General features: G+C 41.1%; 1 protein-coding gene across 1 annotated transcript in view; it reads left to right on the top strand.

Annotated features, from left to right (window-relative positions):
• Positions 1 to 19600, top strand: part of LOC126175379 (uncharacterized) — a 195003-nt gene extending 175403 nt beyond the window's left edge. Inside the window, exons 7-8 of the mRNA XM_049922150.1 lie at positions 7429 to 7634; positions 16005 to 19600. Coding sequence (XP_049778107.1) covers positions 7429 to 7634; positions 16005 to 17639 — 1841 coding nt within the window. The 3' untranslated portion in view covers positions 17640 to 19600. The remainder of the gene's footprint in view (positions 1 to 7428; positions 7635 to 16004) is intronic.
• The last annotated feature ends 1715 nt before the right edge of the window (positions 19601 to 21315 follow it).

Below are 21315 nucleotides of genomic sequence, written 5' to 3'. Positions count from 1 at the left end.
TGGGAGGAAAACAATGAGAGAAGATTGACCCACGCTTGTGGATGAATGTCGTTGCCATAATTCTTAAACGTTTTGAATTTACGTGTAGTAATGAACAGCTTATAGTCAAAATCATCATGTCGGCGAGTCGCATGTCGGTCATTGTTACGTCGTGTCGGAGGTTCCATCTCAAAATTCGGTGCACATTGCCAATTTCTTTCATAACTTCCGAAATGCCCTGTGTTATTTTTTTGTGGCTGTTCCGTATTTCTATGTCCCTCTTCCCGTATTGGGGCGCGAGTGTCCTCTGAAATACGTAATTCTTGTATTACCTGTGTCAGCTGATCTTGTACTTCCCGGATTTCTCTTTTGTATTGCGTATTAATTTGATTCTGATTTTGTTTGAATTCATACTCTTCTGTATCAGTGATGGCTACAGGTCTTGTTTCATTCAGATCATCATCTACCTTTGTAGATAAATTAGTGACCTGATCCGAAAGTTCAGCTACTTTCTCCGATAGTGAACACATTTCCTCAGTGTGTTTTTCTGAACCAAGTTTCAGAGTGCCCATTTGTGTTGAAATCGAATCTACTGTGTCCTTTAAGTTTTCCTGAGTTTTTGCAAGTTGCGTAACTGAATCGGTAGATGCAACTGAGTCAATTTTAGCCAACAAGGTCTCATGATTTTCATGAACAATGGTTTGCAGTTCTTTTATGGCTGCTTCGTGATTCTGTAATGCATTTTCATGCCGCGAAAAAATAGGTTGAAAATGCTCACAAATTTGTGTTTTTACATCATTACAGACTTTTTGACATTTCGATTCAATGTTATGTAACTCAGTAGTTAAATCTTCACGTGTTTGTTCAAGTGTGGTGTCTAACTTCCGAAGATTTTGTTCCATTGTGTCTAACTTTTGAAGCTTTTGCTGTGTTTGTCTCTGATTTTGTTCCATTGTGTCTAACTTTTGAAGATTTTGTTCCATTGTGTCTAACTGTTTCTGTGTTTGTCTCTGGTGTTGTTCCATTGTGTCTAACTGTTTCTGTGTTTGTCTCTGGTGTTGTTCCATTGTGTCTAACTTTTGAAGCTTTTGTCCCATTTGTTGCATTAATTGTAATAACAATGCACTGGTGTCTGAAACATGTTCCTCAGTGCTTTTCGGCAGTGAATTTGCACCGGCAACATTCACATTTTGACAAGCGGAAAATGTGTCATGACTCATTTGAGAAAACGGTGAGAACCCAAAACCTGAGTCTACAGTATTTGCAATATTGTGTTCTGTCATTCCCGATTCCTGAGGCGAGCTGTTGCCGACCGATCGGTCGATAATGCTTCCCTGTTCACTACCTGTTTCACTGTCTACTCCATTATTTGCAGCCCACTCCATTTCCCTATGTACAATTATCAAATTACTACTTTGAACATTAGTTAATTCATTACACAGTGGCGCTAACACACTGCTTTCGTCTTCACTGTCATTTCTCAGTTTACTTTGGAGCCTAGTATTACGTTTTTCACACGCCATTATTGCCACAATATTTCACACGATAACACAGAAAAGCACAATTTGAAGAGCAAAATTAAGAGAACACATTAACATATCACTGAAAATAATATCTAGTTAATTGCAAGCGCAGCTGCGAAATACTTGGTGCAAATCTACATGCATGCCACAACTGTTTTACTGTACAAGAATGGAAAACTACAACTACAAAGGAAATTCTCTCTACAATTACACGCTAGCAATAAACAAAGGCTGCACTAATTGCACAAACTACAAGAAGAAATCAGAAGATTCCAGTGAGGTATCCTGGCAGGGTCGCCATATGAAACGTCCCCTTTGAATAATTGTACATGACTGTGCTTAAACTGACACACAATATTTTTTAGCGCAACGCAATCTGACTTTCAATAATCGCTACAAAAGAATGGCCCTGACTAACATTAACCTATACCTTTCACAAATCACTTACCTCACAAAAATCTTCGTTACTCGAATTACTGCAATACGGCGAGAGCCACTACTGCCAGCTAAATAAAAGATTCAAACTACTGAAGGCACTCACTACTGATAGGCATGGTTAGCAAATGAAAGATTTTAATAGAGAACAAACAATGTATTTACCTTAATAGTCATAATATATATAGCAGTTCATGACATCCATTCTGTACTCAAAAATCCGCCATCTCATTTCCCACATCCACCACTGCTGGCGGCTCACCTCCAACTGCGCAACGCTACGCACTGTTCACATCTAGCTGCCGCTGCCCAACACTACAATGGCAGACAACAATGCAAACTAGCCACAGACTGCACACAGCACAGCCAGTGATTTTCATACAGAGCGCTACGTAACGTTGCCAATAGGAAACATAAACAGCCTACTTACACATTCTCCAGACCTCTCACCAATTGAAAATGTCTGGTCAATGGTGGCAGAGTAACTGGCTCGTCACAATAAGCCAGTCACTACTCTTGATGAACTGTGGTATCGAGTTCAAGCTGCATGGGCAGCTGTACCTGTACACGACATCCAAGCTCTGTTTGTCTCAATGCCCAGGCGTAGCAAGACCGTTATTACGGCCAAAGGTGGTTGTTCTGGGTACTGATTTCTCAGGATCTATGCACCCAAATTGCGTGAAAATATAATCACATGTCAGTTCTAGTATAATATATTTGTCCAATGAATACCCATTTATCATCTGCATTTCTTCTTGGTGTAGCAATTTTAGTGGCCAGTAGTGTAAAACATTGGTCATACCTTCACCGGCAATTGAAACAGACGTCCGCCTTTTTTTGTGCAGTGCCGTCGGCTTCTAGGCCTTCGTCGCTATTTCATTACTGTCGTGAACGGGTGGACTCATGTCTAATCCACAGTAACAAATAGGTGTAAAAATCTGCACCGAACAGCGTAGAGAATTAGATGTCGCATTTGCATGTGGCCACCATTTAACAAAAGCATCATTGATGTCGCACGAAACTTTCTTATAGTTAATTTCTAACGCTAAATGTACCGTATTTTTTCTTCTGATATTCCTGTGGCGTAAGCTGCTTCGTATGACTTTAATAGCTGGTCGTCCAATTCAGTATGGTACAGTTTCTCAATTATTTCATCTGCGTTTGCAGGTTGGGACGCTCTTCACGCGGATCATTTTAAAGTATGGCACTTTTAAATTTAGTCATATACTTCTTAAGTGTTCAAAATAGGAAGCAGACTCCTTATAAACTCTCACTACCATACAATGAATTTGTGTTGGTGATAAACCGTAAAGAAATTATGAGGCAAGGTGTTCCAATTCATCCTTTTCAACGAAACACACGCAACATGACTACTTATTGAAGCTGCAAATAAAAAAGTAATTCACAAATGAAGTTGACAGTACTTTTACAATAGCATTAAAATGGTACCAACTACAGAAACAATATTAAGTTGTTATCAACCCGGATTCTATGTGGAAATAATATTTCGTAATCCATGATAAATTAGAAACGGAATTAATCAATAATGTAACATAAGTCACTAGCTGAATATCTAATGTACTGATTCTTCATCCCACTTTGTATATAGGCGTGTTTCAGTGCCCTTCATTACATCAGTTTGGTGGTTGATTTTTCTCGCACATGCTATGTACGATGTTTAATTTGACAGTTAATTGTTTCCTACTCATCTCACTATCATATACTTTTAGACATGTCGCTATGTTTTATTGATGCTGTAGCAAAGATATGTTGTGGCTGTTAAGCTTAACTGTTATACATCTGTTTTAACAAACTTGTTTTACTTCTGGTGTACAATCTTTATACATTGGTTTTTAACTTACTTGCGTTATGTACGTAGTTTTTGCTAATCCTTTATTTATTTTGACATTGGCTTACCAATGGACTGAGCATATTTCACTTTTGAAGATGACGGTATAAACTGTCGAAACCTCTAAAGTGAACCCAATAAACGTTTTATCTTTGTGGGTCTATTAAATGGATCGGTAAAATATCACTGGTTGCAAATGTCAGAGCATCACATTTTTAGAGGAGATTGTGCAGAAAGAAACAAAGCTGTATGAGGGGAAACATTCAGTCTGAGGAAATACTGAAACATCATAATTTTAGCATGCTGCATCCGTGCAAACTACCGTTTGTTAAAAAATACTCAGAGATTATTCTTCGACAGAGCTATATTTCGGTCAATCTACTACGTTAGCCACATTTATTGCGTCAGATTATTATACTGTTGCGTCAAATCATTCAAACACTTCTTTGCATCGATGAATGAAAGTTCTCAAGCGCAGTTGATATAACCTGCATCTCTGAATATCATGTGACCGCTGATATAGTTGAACGGTCTGATTTATGTACACCAGAAATGGAGAAAAGAGAAGTCGCCACATTAGTCAGGAATTGTCAACATTTAACAACGTAGAAAATGATAAACTTTGCTTAGGTCAACATCTGGAGGCATGTGTGACAGAAGTAGAATTTCAAAAAAAATCCTACATGGTAGTAAGTTTATACTGAGCACCCCTGACAGCTTTAATCTGTTCATAAACCTCCTTGAAGCTCTAATGGCCTATTTATCACCAAGAAACAAAAGAAACAGAGGTTACTCGTAGTTTTAATACTGATTCCGTAAATACTCTACCAGTAAGGATTTACTGCAGTCAGTAATATTATCATTTAACTTAATACCTACTGTACACCTTCGAACTAGGGTAGCTAATTGTTCCGAAACAGCAACTAATGAAGAGAATTATATTGCAGAAGCAATATTCAGTTGTCTTTCAGACCATCACATGCTTTTTCTTATCATAAATATCAATACTGATCATGAAAGAAAATCTATTAAATAAGAAGTAAGAAGAGTAGTCAATGAGCAAAAAATTGAATATTTTTGTAAATTACTGAAATAGGTGCATCGGGATGATGTATTCAGTCCTCATGACATTAGTGGAAAGAACAACACCTTATTTGAAAAACATTTTCTCCAAAGAGTAATTAAGATTAGATCAAAGTCTACAACAATGTCATGTGTTACGCATGGAATCAATTTATTTTGTAGGACAACAGGGGACTGTATCTGCCATTTAGAATCATCTCTTATGTTGATGTTCTACCTCAATACAATGTATACTGCAAAACGTTCAAGAAATAATGAGTATCTGGAAGGAAAAAATAAGTACATCAAGCAGCAAAATAAATTCCTTGTGGGATATAGTAAAGTATAACACTGGGAAAGCCAGTAAAGTAAATGATACAATGATAACATATGCGTGCCGTGTTGCAATTTTTTATCATCATCTTGTTTCTGTTCTCGGTCTCAGTAAGTGGTTTCATGAAATATCTGAGACGAGGCACCACAAGTAACGTTTTAGCATGAATGATACTCTCACTACAACAGAAAAAGTCAAGTCCGTCGTGAAACCATCGAAAACAATAGAAAATAGTGGTAATGATATAATGTCAACAATGTTAAATAAAAATATTCCTCTGAGTTTAGGAAAGTATTATGTTATTTGTGTAACAAGTCATTCATCGCTGGAACGTTTCCCAATTACCTAAAGCATGCTGATATTAAGCCTGTGCAGAAGAAAGGGAACAACTTTTGACAGCACTCTGAAAAATTTCAGAACATGTAATGTATAAGCGGCTTCCCAGCATTGGACTAAAAATAATACATTGTCAGCGTCACAGTACGGATTTTAATTTCTACATACTCTGAATAAAATTAGACACTAAATTACAGGCTACGGATGTGTTCTGTTATCTGCCAAAGGTATCTGACTGTGTGAATCACAATATCGTTTTAAATAAATTAGAATACTATGGTGTAGCAGTAAATGCTAGCAAATCGTTCAAATAGTATCTCTGACAGGAAACAAAGGGGTGTCAATAAGAAGACATTCTGTATTAAGCTATCGGCCATCTTCCAGCTGGGAAAAAAATTATAAATGGTGCCCTGCAACGTCTTTCTTAGGGCTCTTGCTTCTACGTATGTGTGTTAGTGAATTTCCAACAGTTAACATTATTAGTTGATAAGATTGTTTCGTTTAAATATGAATATCAAATGAAATATAGCTTTAGAAAATAGCCATTACTTTGCCTCTGAACTCAAGAAAGCACACTATATGTCGCTGAGACTTGGTAAGACGTTTGCACCGAGCATGTACGTAAAATATCGTGACAAGCGAATGGAAGAAGTTGACAGCGTTAAATTTTGCTATTATAACTTGATAGCAAGTTCTGTTGGAAGGAACATACCACTGGCCTTCCGAAACACCCAAATAATCTCCATTTGGAATACGAATATTGTCAGACATGGCGAAATAAAAATGAAATTTACATATTTGATACATGTTTAGTATTAACATTTAAATAAAAGTATGTTTCAGATTTATTTATTTGTACCATATCCTTGAAGGCCATTTCACTTCCTATAGTAGAAGGAATATCAGCTTCTTTTTTTAAAAAAAAATGTTTTTTTAACATGCTCTACGTTCTTTCTTGTGGATCTCCTCACTATGGTGCTATGAAACGAAGACGGTGTGTATCTATAGAGCTAATAGAAACATTATACTGAATGTTTATAAATTAGTTATATAAAGGTAACCTTTAATTGTGAAAATGGCAAATAACTTACAGAAATGTTTGGTACAACACTTGTGATTAAGTTATTGCTACAGTCATAGTCGAGTCGTATAACGGTGCAGAGCGTGTTCATGATTTCACGAATCCAAATCCGCTACTACAGTTCAGGACTAAATACCACGCGCCACCAGAGACAAACTGTTATTAATTAGTACAAATATATCATCAAAACTGGCTGTGTGTCACATAGGATGCCAGGTCAATGTCGGCCAGCAGTCTCTGACGCAGCAATTGAACGAGTTCGGCAGTCTTACACTTGTAATCAGGTAAATCAACGACTTGCCAGCTTAGAACTGAATGTGCCTAGTATTACAATTACAGCGGGATACGGGCACAGAATTTGGTCTTCAGCAAGATGGCACGTCACCACATTATCATCGTGAAGTTATCGCGTATTTCCGTAGGAATGTGCCGACTTGGATTGGACGTGGTGGAAGAATATCCTGGCCACCGCATCACATGATTTAAATCTCAATGGACTTGTGTGCATGTGGTTACGTTAAAGACAGAGGTTTCGTTCCTTTGCTTCCTGGAAATGTCGAGGAGTAGCGACAACGGATAACACAAGCAGTTGCTACCATCACCAAGATTTTCTTCATAGGATTTGGCACGAAACTGATTACAGGTGAGACATTTCTCATATCACATTTGTAAATATAACAATTAAAGGTTACTTTTGTGTAACTAATTTATAAACACCCCTTACATTGTTATGAGCAGTCTGTAATTCAAGCCTGGAGGTCACAAACAATGGTCGTCCTGTTTTACGAGAAGCATGCGCAGACTGCTGCTGTCACGTTATGTCCTGCAGGCGTGACGTCAGTGCTGTCGCTGACGACGATGGGCATGGGAGCGCGCGCCCAGATGCCGCCCGTGTCGTACGCGACGGCGCTGGACTGGTACATCATCCTCTGCTTTCTCACCGTCTTCTCCGTGGTCTGCGAGTTTGCGCTGATACACTACCGCGAGAGGGTCGCCACCAGCATCAGGAAGGCGCTGCAGGAGCGTGCCGATAAGGTGACTACCTTCCTCCCACTTGGCTAGATAAAAAAGGGTCAATAACGCTTAAAATCAGCACACCAGCCCGACCAAACCTTTGATAACCCCCATATTACATCACGCTAATACAGTGTAACAGCGACTGCAGTCTTGATAATGATCTCAGTTCGGCGACGACGAGAGTCGACAATTTGCTTCAGGTATGATATACACAGTTGAAGCCACTCATCAATGATTAGATCTCGAAGAGCAGTGGTTCTCAACATTACTTACACCATTACCCCCGAGTGGAATCAGATATTAACTAGTACCCTTCGCCCCCCCCCCCCTCCCCCACACACACACTACCACCACCATCAAAACTACCGCATAACTAAGCTTTAAAATGGCAAAGAATTTTATTTTGATTACCTATACTTTTAAAATGAAGAAAGATAAGTGATATTCAGTTTTTGAAGGTTTTTTTAAAAAAATCATAAATTAATGAGTCAATGAAACAATTGGTACTACTTATTTCTAACAACCTTTATTCAAAGAACGATGAAGCAATTCTTAGTCCATAGCGAACGCTACCCACAGCTCCTCAGAAAAGAAATTTATCTGCAGTAGTTGCAAAACATGCTTCTTTTCATCAATTCCCTCTCCAGTGACACTTGATTCACTCACAGCGTGCATTCACGTTTAAAATCAACACAGAAAAAATGTGAGCACTATGCTAACTGTTTGTAAATCACTTGGTTACTGGAAGCCTTCTGAACTGGCAGAAATTCGAAGATCTTAGACTGTCAGTGCTTTGCGTCACTGTTAATAATAATAATAATAATAATAATGTGTAGGCGCTGTGGCAATGCAGTAGTAGTCTTCATACAGGGTAGTCAGAAACAGTCTGAAAACCTTGTAAGGTTGTTATAGGATAGGTTGTGTTCAGAAATAATTTTTTTCTTGAAAGTTCAATACGTTGCGTCGTTTTCGAGTTATTTAGGACTGAAATTAGCCAGTCAGGTCGCTGAGCGCGCAAATTCAAGCTGCGTGCCAGATACAATTAGTGCCAGTTTTCGTAGCTCACGAGACTGCTCAGCCTTTGGCTCCATATCCAGTTTACGTATACTCTCTTGTTCAGTTTTAGGAAGCCAAGCGGAGAACACGTTTGGCGACATTATCTCTGGCAGGCCGCTTGAATTTGCGTGCGCAGCGGGCTCATGGCAAAATTCAGTGCTAAATAACTCGGAAAAGGCGTAGCGTATCGAATTTTTTTTCTTAAGCTTTACTTATCAGCACAACCTGACCTGCAAAACCCTTAAAAACTTTTCAGACCGTATGTGACCACTGAATAGTTACTGTTGCGTTGTGCTGTCAATTAGTTCGTTTAGCTGTTGCGAAGTGAATAATGAAGCAATTTGTCATCCATTGCGGTAACTACGTACAACAAGCTGAATGCATTTTATGAGATATTTAAACATGTGTGATGTATACGTCCCAATATTGGTGTCATAGATGCATGTTACAAAATTTAAAGAGTGTGTCTGGTGGGTGAACTATGTGAGGAAGATGTTTATAAAATCACAATCTGTTATCTCTTCCACGCTGTATCACGCATAATTCTAGTACTTGAAAACAAAGTAATTACTGGTAATTTACATAATCAGTGTTATAATTTTACGAAATAGTGATAATAGTATTGCTCTGATGCTGTCCCGTCGATTCTTGGTACACTAATTTTTACATTATAAATGAAAGACACACAACATTGGTTATTTGTTACACAAACCGGTTTTCGGCTGTTACGGATTCACCAGCTACAAAGATAAGTATGTGCTGAAGTAAAATTTTGTTGACTGAAAGGTTTTAAACTAGTGCATCTACAGACTATCTCCATTTCCAGAGATGAAAAGTCCTAAATCTAAGATTATCATTTTCATCTCTGGAAATGGAGATACTCTCTAGATGCACTAGTTTAAAATCTTTGAACCAACAAAATTTTCCTGTACCACTTTCTTATCATTGTATCTGATGATGGCATAAAAACCCAAAACCGGTTCGTGTAACAAACAATAAATATTGTAGAATATTACACCGGTGTTGGGGTATGATTAATTTATAATAATAAGCCGCGCAGGATTAGCCGGAGGAAAGTTACTACCCTCAGGCAAAAAATAACGCAGTGATTTGGTTAATGGGCAAATATACAAGTTATGTTTTTAACAATATTGGGAGCGATGAACATATTGAATACAAGATGTATATGGAAAATGAATTCGAGAAAATACTCAAATATCAGAATCACAATAAGAAATATGGTAACATGCTCCGAATTGTCTTCAACCGAATGGGTATAGGTTCGGAACTGGATTCCTAGTAGAGAGGGAATGGATTGGGTCACGTTCCCGACCCTAACCTCACCTGCAAGTCACACATGAAAAATAAATCAGCAGTACAGCAGATACAAGAATATGGCGAGAAACATCTGGTGTCTGATATAAAGGAAGAACTTGAACTCCCTATAGATGCGTTTAGAAGACTGGAACTGACAAAAATAACAAGGCAGTGAAACATTTTGCGATGTCGCTGTTCCGGACTTCTCTTCTGTCCATGTAATTTACCCTGGAAGGAACATACATCAAGGATTTACTGAATGATTAATTTGGGTCTGGGAAATGATGATGAGGAACCAGCTGCAGAAGAAGAAAATGTGCATGCTGAACTGCCACCAGTTGAAGGTGACAGTGAAGGTGCTAAATTGTGCTACTGCTAAAGACTCATTTTTTCAATGCTGAAATTTATGACTGCAATTATCTGTCACCTTATTTATGTCAGTTCATTGTAGCCATTTTTGTTACTGTTTTTGGTGAATAAAAAAAAATTTAAAAAATTAAAAAAAAAGCGGTCTAGGGCGCTGCAGTCATGGACTGTGCGGCTGGTCCCGGCGGAGGTTCGAGTCCTCCCTCGGGCATGGGTGTGCGTGTTTGTCCTTAGGATAATTTACGTTAAGTAGTGTGTAAGCTTAGGGACTGATGACCTTAGCAGTTAAGTCCCATAAGATTTCACACACATTTCAACATTTTTTTATAATAATAATAGTAATGATCTTTTAAAAATAGTTTACTTTCATGACCGAACGACAGTCGAACACTTTTGTTTTTACGACTTAGAAAATTTCATTTTACCCTTCAGGGGGTAACTGCAACCAGGTTGGAAACCACTGCCGTAGAAATGCTACATTGCGAACATGTCGCTAGCTATGTTTCACCTGATGTTACAAATAGTCTGGAACATTTTCATGGGATTAAGATCGGCTAATTTAGCAAGCCAGTGGAGGTGCGACAGTGTGCCTGACTGTTCGTCAGACCGGGAACCTACTTCAGCGCACGGTTGTTGTTATCTTGGAAGACGGCAGTGTCTACAGCATACCCAGCATGAAGATGTAGAAGCAAGGGCAGCACTTGGTCACCATGTATGTTGAAGTAAACATTCTGGCTCACGTCGACGGTACCTGAGTGAACAGTCATATGTAATGGTGCGAAAACACCACTACCGTATCACAAAGTCATGTTCGACCGTAACTACACTTTCCACACACACGTGGGTTAAACACCACAGTGAACCGTCGGTACAGTCGATGCCTTGCATCATTTTGGGAGAGGCAAAGTGGCGACTGGTCCGACCACACAAACACCTACAGTCAGCGACTATCAGAAGTCCTACTTCTGGCTAGTTAGGCCCACTGAAGGCTTGCAGCTTTACGTGTCAGTGTGATTACGTGACTCGAAATGTCCACTGCATGCAGTCCCTTTGCAGTGTTCTCCCGCGAACTGCTTGAGCTGTATCTGAGTTTACTAACAGCAGAGACTGCTGTAGGGTTTGAAATCGAATGCCACTGACTAGGATTGACGCTCATCATCGGTATCTAGTGGTTCTTTTTTAAATTTTTTTACTGGCGCTTAAGTCTATAGGCATACGGCCATTTACATACAATTTTTAATCTTTAGCTTGTTTACACAAGTTGGCTACTACATTTATGTGTAAGTAAATGGAGAGATGTAAGTAGTTAGAACGAAGCACCATAATTAGACAGGGTATTGGGTCAGGCCATTTAAAAGAAAGGAATAAAAATGAAAGAAAAGAAGGAAGAGGAAAAAGATAATACCGTAATTTAGAGTACCCATCTCATTTAGAGTACTGGTAAAAATACTGCCAGTCTACACTGTGTGACAAATTATAGTGATGCATCCAGAAGGAGGTGAGGAAACGAAATGAAACTTCACGGGTTGGGAGAGTATGTGATGTCATTTCAGTGATTACAAAATTGAGTCAAATGCACAATGAACTTGGCGGCATTGGCCCTCTTATCAGTATGGCGTTGCACGCCCTCTGGCCTGGATGGATGCACTGATTCGGCTGAGGAGGGTTTCACAAGGCTGTTGTATCCTGCCTTGAGGCGAGATCTCCCACAGTTGTTGTAAATAGTCCTTGATATCCTGGATATTGGCACTGGGGCGGAGTTTACGTCCAGCACATGATCTATCAGGAACAGTTCTGGGGATCTCGGGAGTATCTTAATACCACGCAGAGAGTTCACAGAGGCACGTGTCTTGTGTGGACGAGCGTTGTCCTTTTGAAAGATTGAACTACGATACTGTCTCACGAGTGGTAACATGTTGTGATAACGCAGGATGTCTATAAAATACAGTGATGTCGTCAGAGCTCCGCCAACTACTACCAGCCACTATCCGAAATCACAAGCGATGGCTCCCCACACCACGATACCAGATATAACATCGCCGTGCTTCTCCAAAACGTTGTAAGAATGGGACCTCTCCCTATTCTACTCGCCAGCGATGATCGTTCGCTGTACTGCAGGACTACTATCAATCGCCGAGCACAATGCGACTTTATTCATCAGTAGTCCATTCTTCCCGGTCATTGCACCACTACTGACGCAGTAGTCTGTGTTGTGGTGTTAACGGTAGCCTACGTAATGGATGGTAATTCCCTGGTCTGGGTGCATCTCATCTCCGACTACTGCTGCTGGATGACACAGAATGTTTGAGTGTGTCCGTTACTTGTTCTCGGATGGCAGGCGCCGCTGTGTTGGGTTACGATATGCTTGGTGCACAATAAGGCAATTCCCACTTGTGGTGATTCGACGTGGTCGACCGGAATCCTGACTACGAGTATGCGTATCCTGACGGTCCATCACCGAGCCCTGTCACAGCCGAATGCCTCACGAATTTGCATATTGCACGATTCGACTAGCCGGCCACATGGAGACCGACAATGAAGCCACATTCAACGTCTGTCAGGCGCTGATAAAGGTGTCTCATATTTGTGCATACCTTCATTAGTGATCACTCAACATCTGACTGTTGGTCCCCTTGGAAGATATTTCTTTATCGAGCATAATGGAGGTTCGTTCACTTCATCGAGAAGTGCTTTACTCGGTGTAGGCATTTGGGTTCAGTTCTAATTCAGATACCTTTATATTGGCCCTTGTTTAGTTTTAAGGGGTTATAGTCTTTTTACGACCGCTGTTGTTACACCGAGTTACATGACTGCGGCTAGTACTCCATTCCTTGTAGACACGTTGGATGGTGCGCACCGGTACAGCAACAAGTCCGGCAAATTCATTCATGATTTGGTCATGGAAACATCCAAACGCGATAGCTCCTTTTAGCTTACTGCACGTTTCGTACATATTTTCTTTTTGTAATAGTAATGAAATATTTAGCTAGCCGTAAATAGACAAAAATTTGGAAACATCGGGCGAAATGCGTGCTTCAACACAAATGCAGACGCTAGGCAAGCCTGTAGATTACAGTGTTGTATTTGATCACGAGCGGCACCTGTGCAGTGTGCTCAAAACGTTGCAAGTGTTAGCAGTGGCCAAAACAGTGTTCTGTGTAAGTGCATTTTGTCGGAGCTAAGTGAATTCGAACGTGTCCAAATCGTTGGTGCTCGTATGTTGGGTGCTTCTGCAACCAAGATACCCCACGTGTTTGGTGAGTAAAGAGGCACCGCACCAAAGATTTACACCACTTACAGGGAAAACAGAGAAACATCACCCGCTAAGTTACGAAGCGGACAAAAATGTGCATTGAGTGGTCGTGGTGGACGATCATTGAGAAAGATTGTGACTAAAAATAAGACGTCAGCTGCAATAGTCACTACAGAACTGAATTTCGCACTCACAATCCCTGTCAGTACCAAAACAACACGGTAAGCAGTGGAAGAGTGTCACTTAGTCGGAAGGGTCTTGTTTCATGCTGTTACTAACTTCTGGCTGAGCTTACTTCTCAAGAGTGAAACACGGCGGGGATTCGGAGATGATTTGAGCAGTCATATCGTAGAATCCCATCGGCCCCATTATTACTCTACAAGGTCGGATTACTATGAAGGATTATGTGAAGATTATGGCTGATCAGGTTCATCCCGTGGTATAAAGTTCGTTCCCAGCGATGATTCCATCTTCCAAGACGACAGGGCCCCTGTTCACAAGGCTCACATCGCCCAGGACTGGTGTTGTGAGCCTGAGGATAAAATGTCGCATCTCCCCTGCACACCGCAGGCACCAGCTCTCAATATTATTGAGCCTTCGTGTTCTCCTTTGGAGAGAAAGATTCTTCATGGCTATCCACCACCATCACTGTTACTTGGATGTAACACTATTTTTCAGGGTAAATGGTATGAGGTTCCCTTGAAAACTAAGCAGGACCTATATTTATCAATTCCGAGGCGACTGGATGCTGTATTGAATACCAGCGGTGTTCCCACATGGTATTATGCATGCTAAAGCATTGTGTTTTTGGTGTTTCAGAATTTTCGAATACCCCCTATGTGCTGTTCAAACAACTAATGGAAATGCAGCCGACTGAAGTCTTGGATAATCGCCGATATTTACATATGTACGTCGCACATAATTTGTTTCAACGTTTTTTACACCGGAAGAATTTCAGGTTACAGTAAAGTAAAGAGAAAAAGTTTTGAGACTGGATTATTATAAAAGACGGCAGTTTTAATGGTTGCGGTGTTCTATATAGTGTCCCTCCTGTTGAGTGTAATGCACAGAACGTTTAGACAACTGTGTGAAACACCCAGTAAAGTCCTTCTTTGGGATGTTGTTCATCTCGCGCAACACATTGGCTTGAACGTCTTTTATGACGTTAGTGCATTGAACCTTCATGTGAATTTCTGCACTTCATCGTTTTGTGGTAAGTTAGTAATGATAACATCAAGTCTCGTCACACGTGACGATTTTGTTCGAAAAAATATTTTTGCATTTCAATCAAGTCTTGGCTGGCCTCCAGGATCGTTGTTTTTTTTCAGCAGTCAAGATGTGCTGGACAGACTTTGCACACACTTTTCTCGTCTTCAAAACATTGTAGAGAATAGCTTGAACACATGGTCTGGATCGTTATTTTTTTTCTTTAGTTGCTTAAAATTTGTGGGTCTATGTTCCGTCTAAGACATTAATTGAAGGCAGTTTGTTTGTTGCCGAACGCGCTTATCTTCTTTTATTTTTGAAGCATCTTCAGTGGCCTGCAATACATGTTTCTCTTTATAGATATACATGTTGATCAGAAAATGGAAAGTGCAAGTGATACATGCGGCCAACTGGACCATGGAAACTAACGAATACATGTCCAGGACCACAAGCATGAGTTAATAACACTGGAAATCGTAAGTAACACCGAACCATAATTTCACATCACAAAATTTATGCTACAAAAGTTGATTCTAACTTTTAAAAAAATAAGAGCAAAACACGACAAAATGTAACATAGCAACATATTGCAACTACCACACAATACGTTTATCATTTGTATTAAAAGAAACGTATTGAAGACCACTGAAACTGATTCACAAATAAAAGAAGCAAAACGCGTATCGCAATAAACAAACTGCCTTCAATTAGTTACATAGACGGAACATACCTTCACGAACTTGATTTAGAGATGTTGCTCCAATGCGATTTATGACACAACAACGTTGACCCACTACAACGGCATGTCCGCCAGTTAACACTGCTTGCACGCAACTGACTGATCGAATGCACGTCCAGATTTAGGTTTTCCGTTATTTCCCTAAATCGCTTCAGACAAATTCCGTTATGGTTCCTTTGAAAGGGCACGGCCGATTATATTCCACATCCTTCCCTAATCCGAGCTTGCGCTCCATCTCTAATGACCTCATTGTTGACGGGACTTTAAACGTTACTCTCCTCCTCCTCTCCCTCGAATGCACATCTCTTGTTTGCTGTTGTTAGTTCAAGCTGCCACTGTGAACACTATGTTGATGTCGCTTATATTTCAAGAATAAATTGTCTTGGAACTTTTTTGACGGACAGTGTATGTTATTTAACCACTAAGACGTGCTTTCCTGTTACCCCTGCAGGAGGAAGACAAACTTCTCGACAAGATCGCGCCAACAGTCTCGGCCGCACCGCAGATCCAGGTGGAGACGCCGGAAGGGACCGAGCCGCCTCAAGTGCTGGTGAAGGGGAAGCCGGCGCAAGTACCAGATGTGGATTTCAGAGTAGCTAACGCAGAATCGAAGCCGAGACTGGGTGCTGAGTCGGTACTGGATGAACTGCCCGAGGTACCCTTGGCAGCCCCTGCCGAAGACACGGCGCTGGTGACACACATCACAGAGCAGGTGCAACTCTGGCGACCTGCGGGGCAGAATTCACGGCCTCCTGGTGACATTGTTGAGGGCAAGCTGTGCATACAGGTGGCACCCACCTCCAAGAAGGATGCAGACGCCCTCGGCAGTGCTCAAGTACCGACTACGCAGGATGAAGCAATTTTTAAAGACGCCACGACGTCCCTTAGTACAACACCTTCAGAGCGGAGAAATTTTGATAGCAAGGATTTCCTCGAGAAGAAACACCACTACGACACCGTAGATGAGCCTCTAGATGCTCGGCCAGCGACGTCAGGACGTCCGTACACTGCAGTGCGGAAGCTCGGCTGTACGACAGCACCGTACAGGAGCGTCGCTGGTACCGCTGAGAGACCAAAGCCACCAAGTGGTGCCTCCACAGGGACTGAAGAAGAGGTTCCGTCATACTCGCCAAAGGCTCTTCCCTTCGGGCCAAATGTCAAGACAGAAAGGGCAGCATCCGAACGTCCTACGGAAAATGCAAAAAGCAAGCCGACAATGTTACCCATCTGGAAACCAACTTACTTGGAGTCTAAAGCTGAGAAACAGCCTACAGCAGCGAGCTCCGCTGCTGACATTGGTAAAGCAACACCTGCACCTACAGCAGCTTCAAAGCCTCCTCCTTGGGAATCTGAGAAACCTCAGATAGCCTCTAGCATAATTGCAGATACAATGAAAACTGCGTCGCCTGTCACAAAGCCTTTATTGGAACCAAAGATTAAAACACGTGTCCCAGCTGCAGTACTTCCGACGGATTCCTCAAAGATTGCAGATAGGGTAAACGCTGGCGATGAAGTGCTTCAGCAGGAAGTTGGAGGATCCGTCTCTAGTCCAGCAGGTTCGATGGCCAAATCCTACAACGAGAAGTTGACCCAGAGTGTCCGGGAGGCCATCGCGGGAGGACGAGAGGAGGACGCGGACGTGGAGGCTGGCCTGGTGGAGGAGGAGTCTCCAGTTAGCGACGGGCTGCGGTACCGACGGCGGCGCGAGGTGCTGCTGACGGGGGAAGACGACGACGAGTTGGAGTGGCAGGACGAGCTGGAGGCCCTGGGCTGGGGGCAGGCCGGGTGGCTGGGCGAGGTGGGCGGCCGCCTCTGTGACCTCTGCGAGCGGCTCGTCGACGCCGTCGTCTGCGGCGCGAAGCGCTGCCGCCTGCTGCCCAACGAGCAGGACGTGGCGCGCGAGATGCGACAGGGCAAGGAGAAGTTCTCGCGCATCGACACCGCCGCCCGCACAATCTGCCCTTTCTCCTTCCTCTTCCTGGTCTTCCTCTACTACACCCTCTATACCTACTACATCACGGACGAATTCCCCGTTAAGACGCATCGCATCTCTGCAAGCATCCCGAGCAGCAGAGCACGAGCATAACGGCTGTTACATCTTCGAGCTACCGACCGAGCAGTAGATTTCACTTTAGCGCACAATATTGCGACGACTGACATAGTCATCTAGGAGCAACAAGCAGTGCTATTACGTGTGTTCTCAGCATGGGCCCCAATAAGACTTCGAGACTATAACCCTGTTCGTTCTAGTCCACTTGACAGTCATGGTATTAAATTGTGATTGTACCTAAGGATAAGACTTTATCTGTACTATAGCCAAGCATAAAGATCGAGAGCAAAAGTCGAGCATAAGCAACAAGTAATGTACTTTTAGTAAATTTAGGTATCTAATTACCAGTCGGCCGTTCCGAAAGCGAACGTATGATAATTTCAAGTATAGAAAATGGAGAAAAGGATAACAATCGATCGCGAAATCCGTTACTCTGTTACAACAGATCTAGGTTTCAACTATTACGTGGTCCTATTCAGTGAGGAAAATTACAAAACACGAGAATTAGGAACAAATCTTAACTGCAATCATAAGCACCACACAGTAACACAGCATACATTGAAAGGTGACACATAGTAAACCGTATTGGTTAATGTAGAATATACAGGAGTCCAACATGAACTGAAGCCGTTTTTCACAAGATTTGACAGGAAGAAAATGTGACGTCAGACATGTAAGGTGCTCTCCATTGAAATTCTGTGAAAAATTAAATAATAGTGAAGTTATCGAATTTATGTATTGAACAATAAAAATCACAAGTAAAATATAACGACAGCCTCACTTAGTCCCAGTCTGTTTGAACATAGTTTTTTTCTTATAGCCCAGATACATTCCTTTATTTTACTTATTTGTTAATTTTTGTATGCGCCACTAGGTAGCTTCATATCTTTCGACATTGCAAGGCTGTTTTGTTTCACATGTTTATTCTTTAAGTTCAGAACTGGCGCTAATGTATTTTTACGATCTGTATGATTTTAATTTATGCCCAGGGAGGCTACAGTTTATTTTATTGTACTATTTTTATTCCTTTATATTTTAATTATTACGGTACATTATTTTAATAGTGTATTTTTCGCTATTGGATGGTAATTTAAGTGGATCTTCTTCCATTAGTTTGTAATCCAAAAATACTTTACGTACTCTCCTGTGCTTACTGCTACTGAGCCTGCTATACATATGGCTCCACACACGTGATTTGGTTTCTGTGGTTTAACTATTAATTGTGGATTTTGATGCTCAGAAAATTTTTAGAATTAAAAAATGTAACTTCACTATTATTTTATTATTCTCAACTGCCTCAAAGGAGGCCACCTCACTTCTCTAACATCACACATTTTTCCTGTTCAACTACGTGAGCAACGGCTTGAGTTCATGTTAGACTCCCGTATGTTCCCCAACATCCAATATTGTTTACTGCGTTACACTTTGGACTTTGTTATATTGCATGTAACTGTGTAGTGCTTATGTTTGCACTTACGATTCGTTGTTAATTAACTTATATTTGTCCCTGCTTCTCCTCTTTTGTAATTTTTAACACCGAATACCTATATCTGCTGCAATAATGCAACGGATTTCGCAATCGATTGCTGTCCTTTTGTCCATTGTCTCTATTCAACGATCGCTACGCAGTCTAATCTTAAGTGTTCTGTAGTTAACATATTGCGATTTGCTATAACCGTAGCTAACTCTGTCATGTGTGGTTTACACTGACAAACAATGCAACTGAGCTGCTAGCAAGAAAGTTCACAGTAACAAAATATTCCATCATCAATTCGGAAAAAAGTGCATAATTTTGTATTTTTAATGTTCTTATTAAACTGAACATCCAAATCAATTCAATGCCATCCTAACTTACTTTATTTATCAGGTTCCGTAGACCATGCGAACCAAAGCTGATTGATAATGGATAAGGTAGTGCATAGGTAACAGAACGTCTATCAGAAAATTTATGAAGAGAAGAATTAAATAATTAATAGAACACTAAGAAGTGTTAGAGAATATTCACACAAATAAAACATTACAAACAGAAATTCTCAACTACTGAGAGGAACTCTTATATTGAATAGAGGAGTGTGTCACAAGGAAACATTTCGACTTGGGTTTGGACACTTAGTGTTTATCACTGAGGTTTTCTTTCTTTTTCAGTTCTGCTGGAAGTTTTCTGAAAATTAAACGCGTACTGCACACCATTCTGTACAGTGCTTAAAGAAACATTGTGCATATTGATTTCCCATCTAGTGTCCACTCAAGAAATACTGCTTGCAATTAGCCCACACAGCTCTTTAATGTCAAACACACTGGCAGTAACTACATCCGATCACTAATGATAATACCAAGCAGCGATTAAGACCAAACAAAGCCTATACATTACTGTTTAAATCCAGACCAGAAAGCCAAGAAAAACTTACATTTACTTATATATAATATACTATTGCAGTATATTGTCACCCAGAGTCTTATCTGCTACGTACAAAGCAAGCGAAGAAGCCTCATCAACTATACAACCCAGTCCCTTTAACTGTGAATCAAGTTTCCAGTCGTGGATTCGTATTGCTTAGGAAATCACGAGTTCAATTGTAGCAGGCGTGGAGCTACAAATCAATTTGCGTAATTTATTTTACTTTAGCGCGCGTTTCCAGTTATCAGCAGTTGCCTGTTCTCGGATGCCACAAACGTCTATGCCACCAGTCTTCCTCCGATAGACCCCTCCTTTCCATGGCTTTGGTAATATTTCTCCCCCACTTTGCCCTCGGCCTCCCTCGGCTCCTTTTCCCTGGCGGAGACCAGTTGGTCAGACACTGCGGTCATCGTTGTTCTTCCATCCGTCGGACGCGTCCATACCATCTCAGGGCTTGATTATCAGTCCCATCTGTAAGTGGTTCCACCGCATCCAACTGCGTTCCTACATATTCATTCGCCCGCATCTCGTGGTCGTGCGGTAGCGTTCTCGCTTCCCACGCCCGGGTTCCCGGGTTCGATTCCCGGCGGGGTCAGGGATTTTCTCTGCCTCGTGATGGCTGGGTGTTGTGTGCTGTCCTTAGGTTAGTTAGGTTTAAGTAGTTCTAAGTTCTAGGGGACTTATGACCACAGCAGTTGAGTCCCATAGTGCTCAGAGCCATTTGAACCATACTCATTCCTCCGTATATCCACACGGGTCGCTCTCATGCTCCGCCGTAATCCGTACACTTCCACAGCCTCAATTTTCCCGCTTTGCTTCTCGTTCAGTATCCAACAACCTGAGCCATATGTCAGAATGCTTTCAACCACATCAAGTAGCACGATTTTCTTTATTCGTTTCGGTATGCGCAGACTTCAAAAGATACCATTTAATGTTCTAATAGGCACAGTCTCTCGACCTATCATGTGGGATATGTCCCACGTCACACTGCCCAGTCATATCGATTGGTGACCCCAGATCCTTGAACATTTCTATATTTCTTACCCGGCCAACCTCAAAATTCCAATAACATTCTGTCTTAATCATATTAACTGTTAGTCCCCATTGTATATAAGTATCCATTAACTTTGTCACTTGATACATGGTATCCAGAGCCATAAATACTTGATCGTTGTCAAACAATAATGAATGTAAACTCTGATGCTGTACTGTCTCCCGCAAATTTTTGCACTGTCTGTTCCAGTAATGAGGAACAACTAATTACAGCTTAAATAAGGTTTCTGACATAGAACATCCGTGTCTTAATCCTTTACG

Source organism: Schistocerca cancellata, chromosome 3, assembly GCF_023864275.1.
Source record: "Schistocerca cancellata isolate TAMUIC-IGC-003103 chromosome 3, iqSchCanc2.1, whole genome shotgun sequence".
In the NCBI taxonomy this organism is placed as follows: Eukaryota; Metazoa; Arthropoda; class Insecta; order Orthoptera; family Acrididae; genus Schistocerca; species Schistocerca cancellata.
This window is presented reverse-complemented; position numbering and strand designations above follow the sequence as displayed.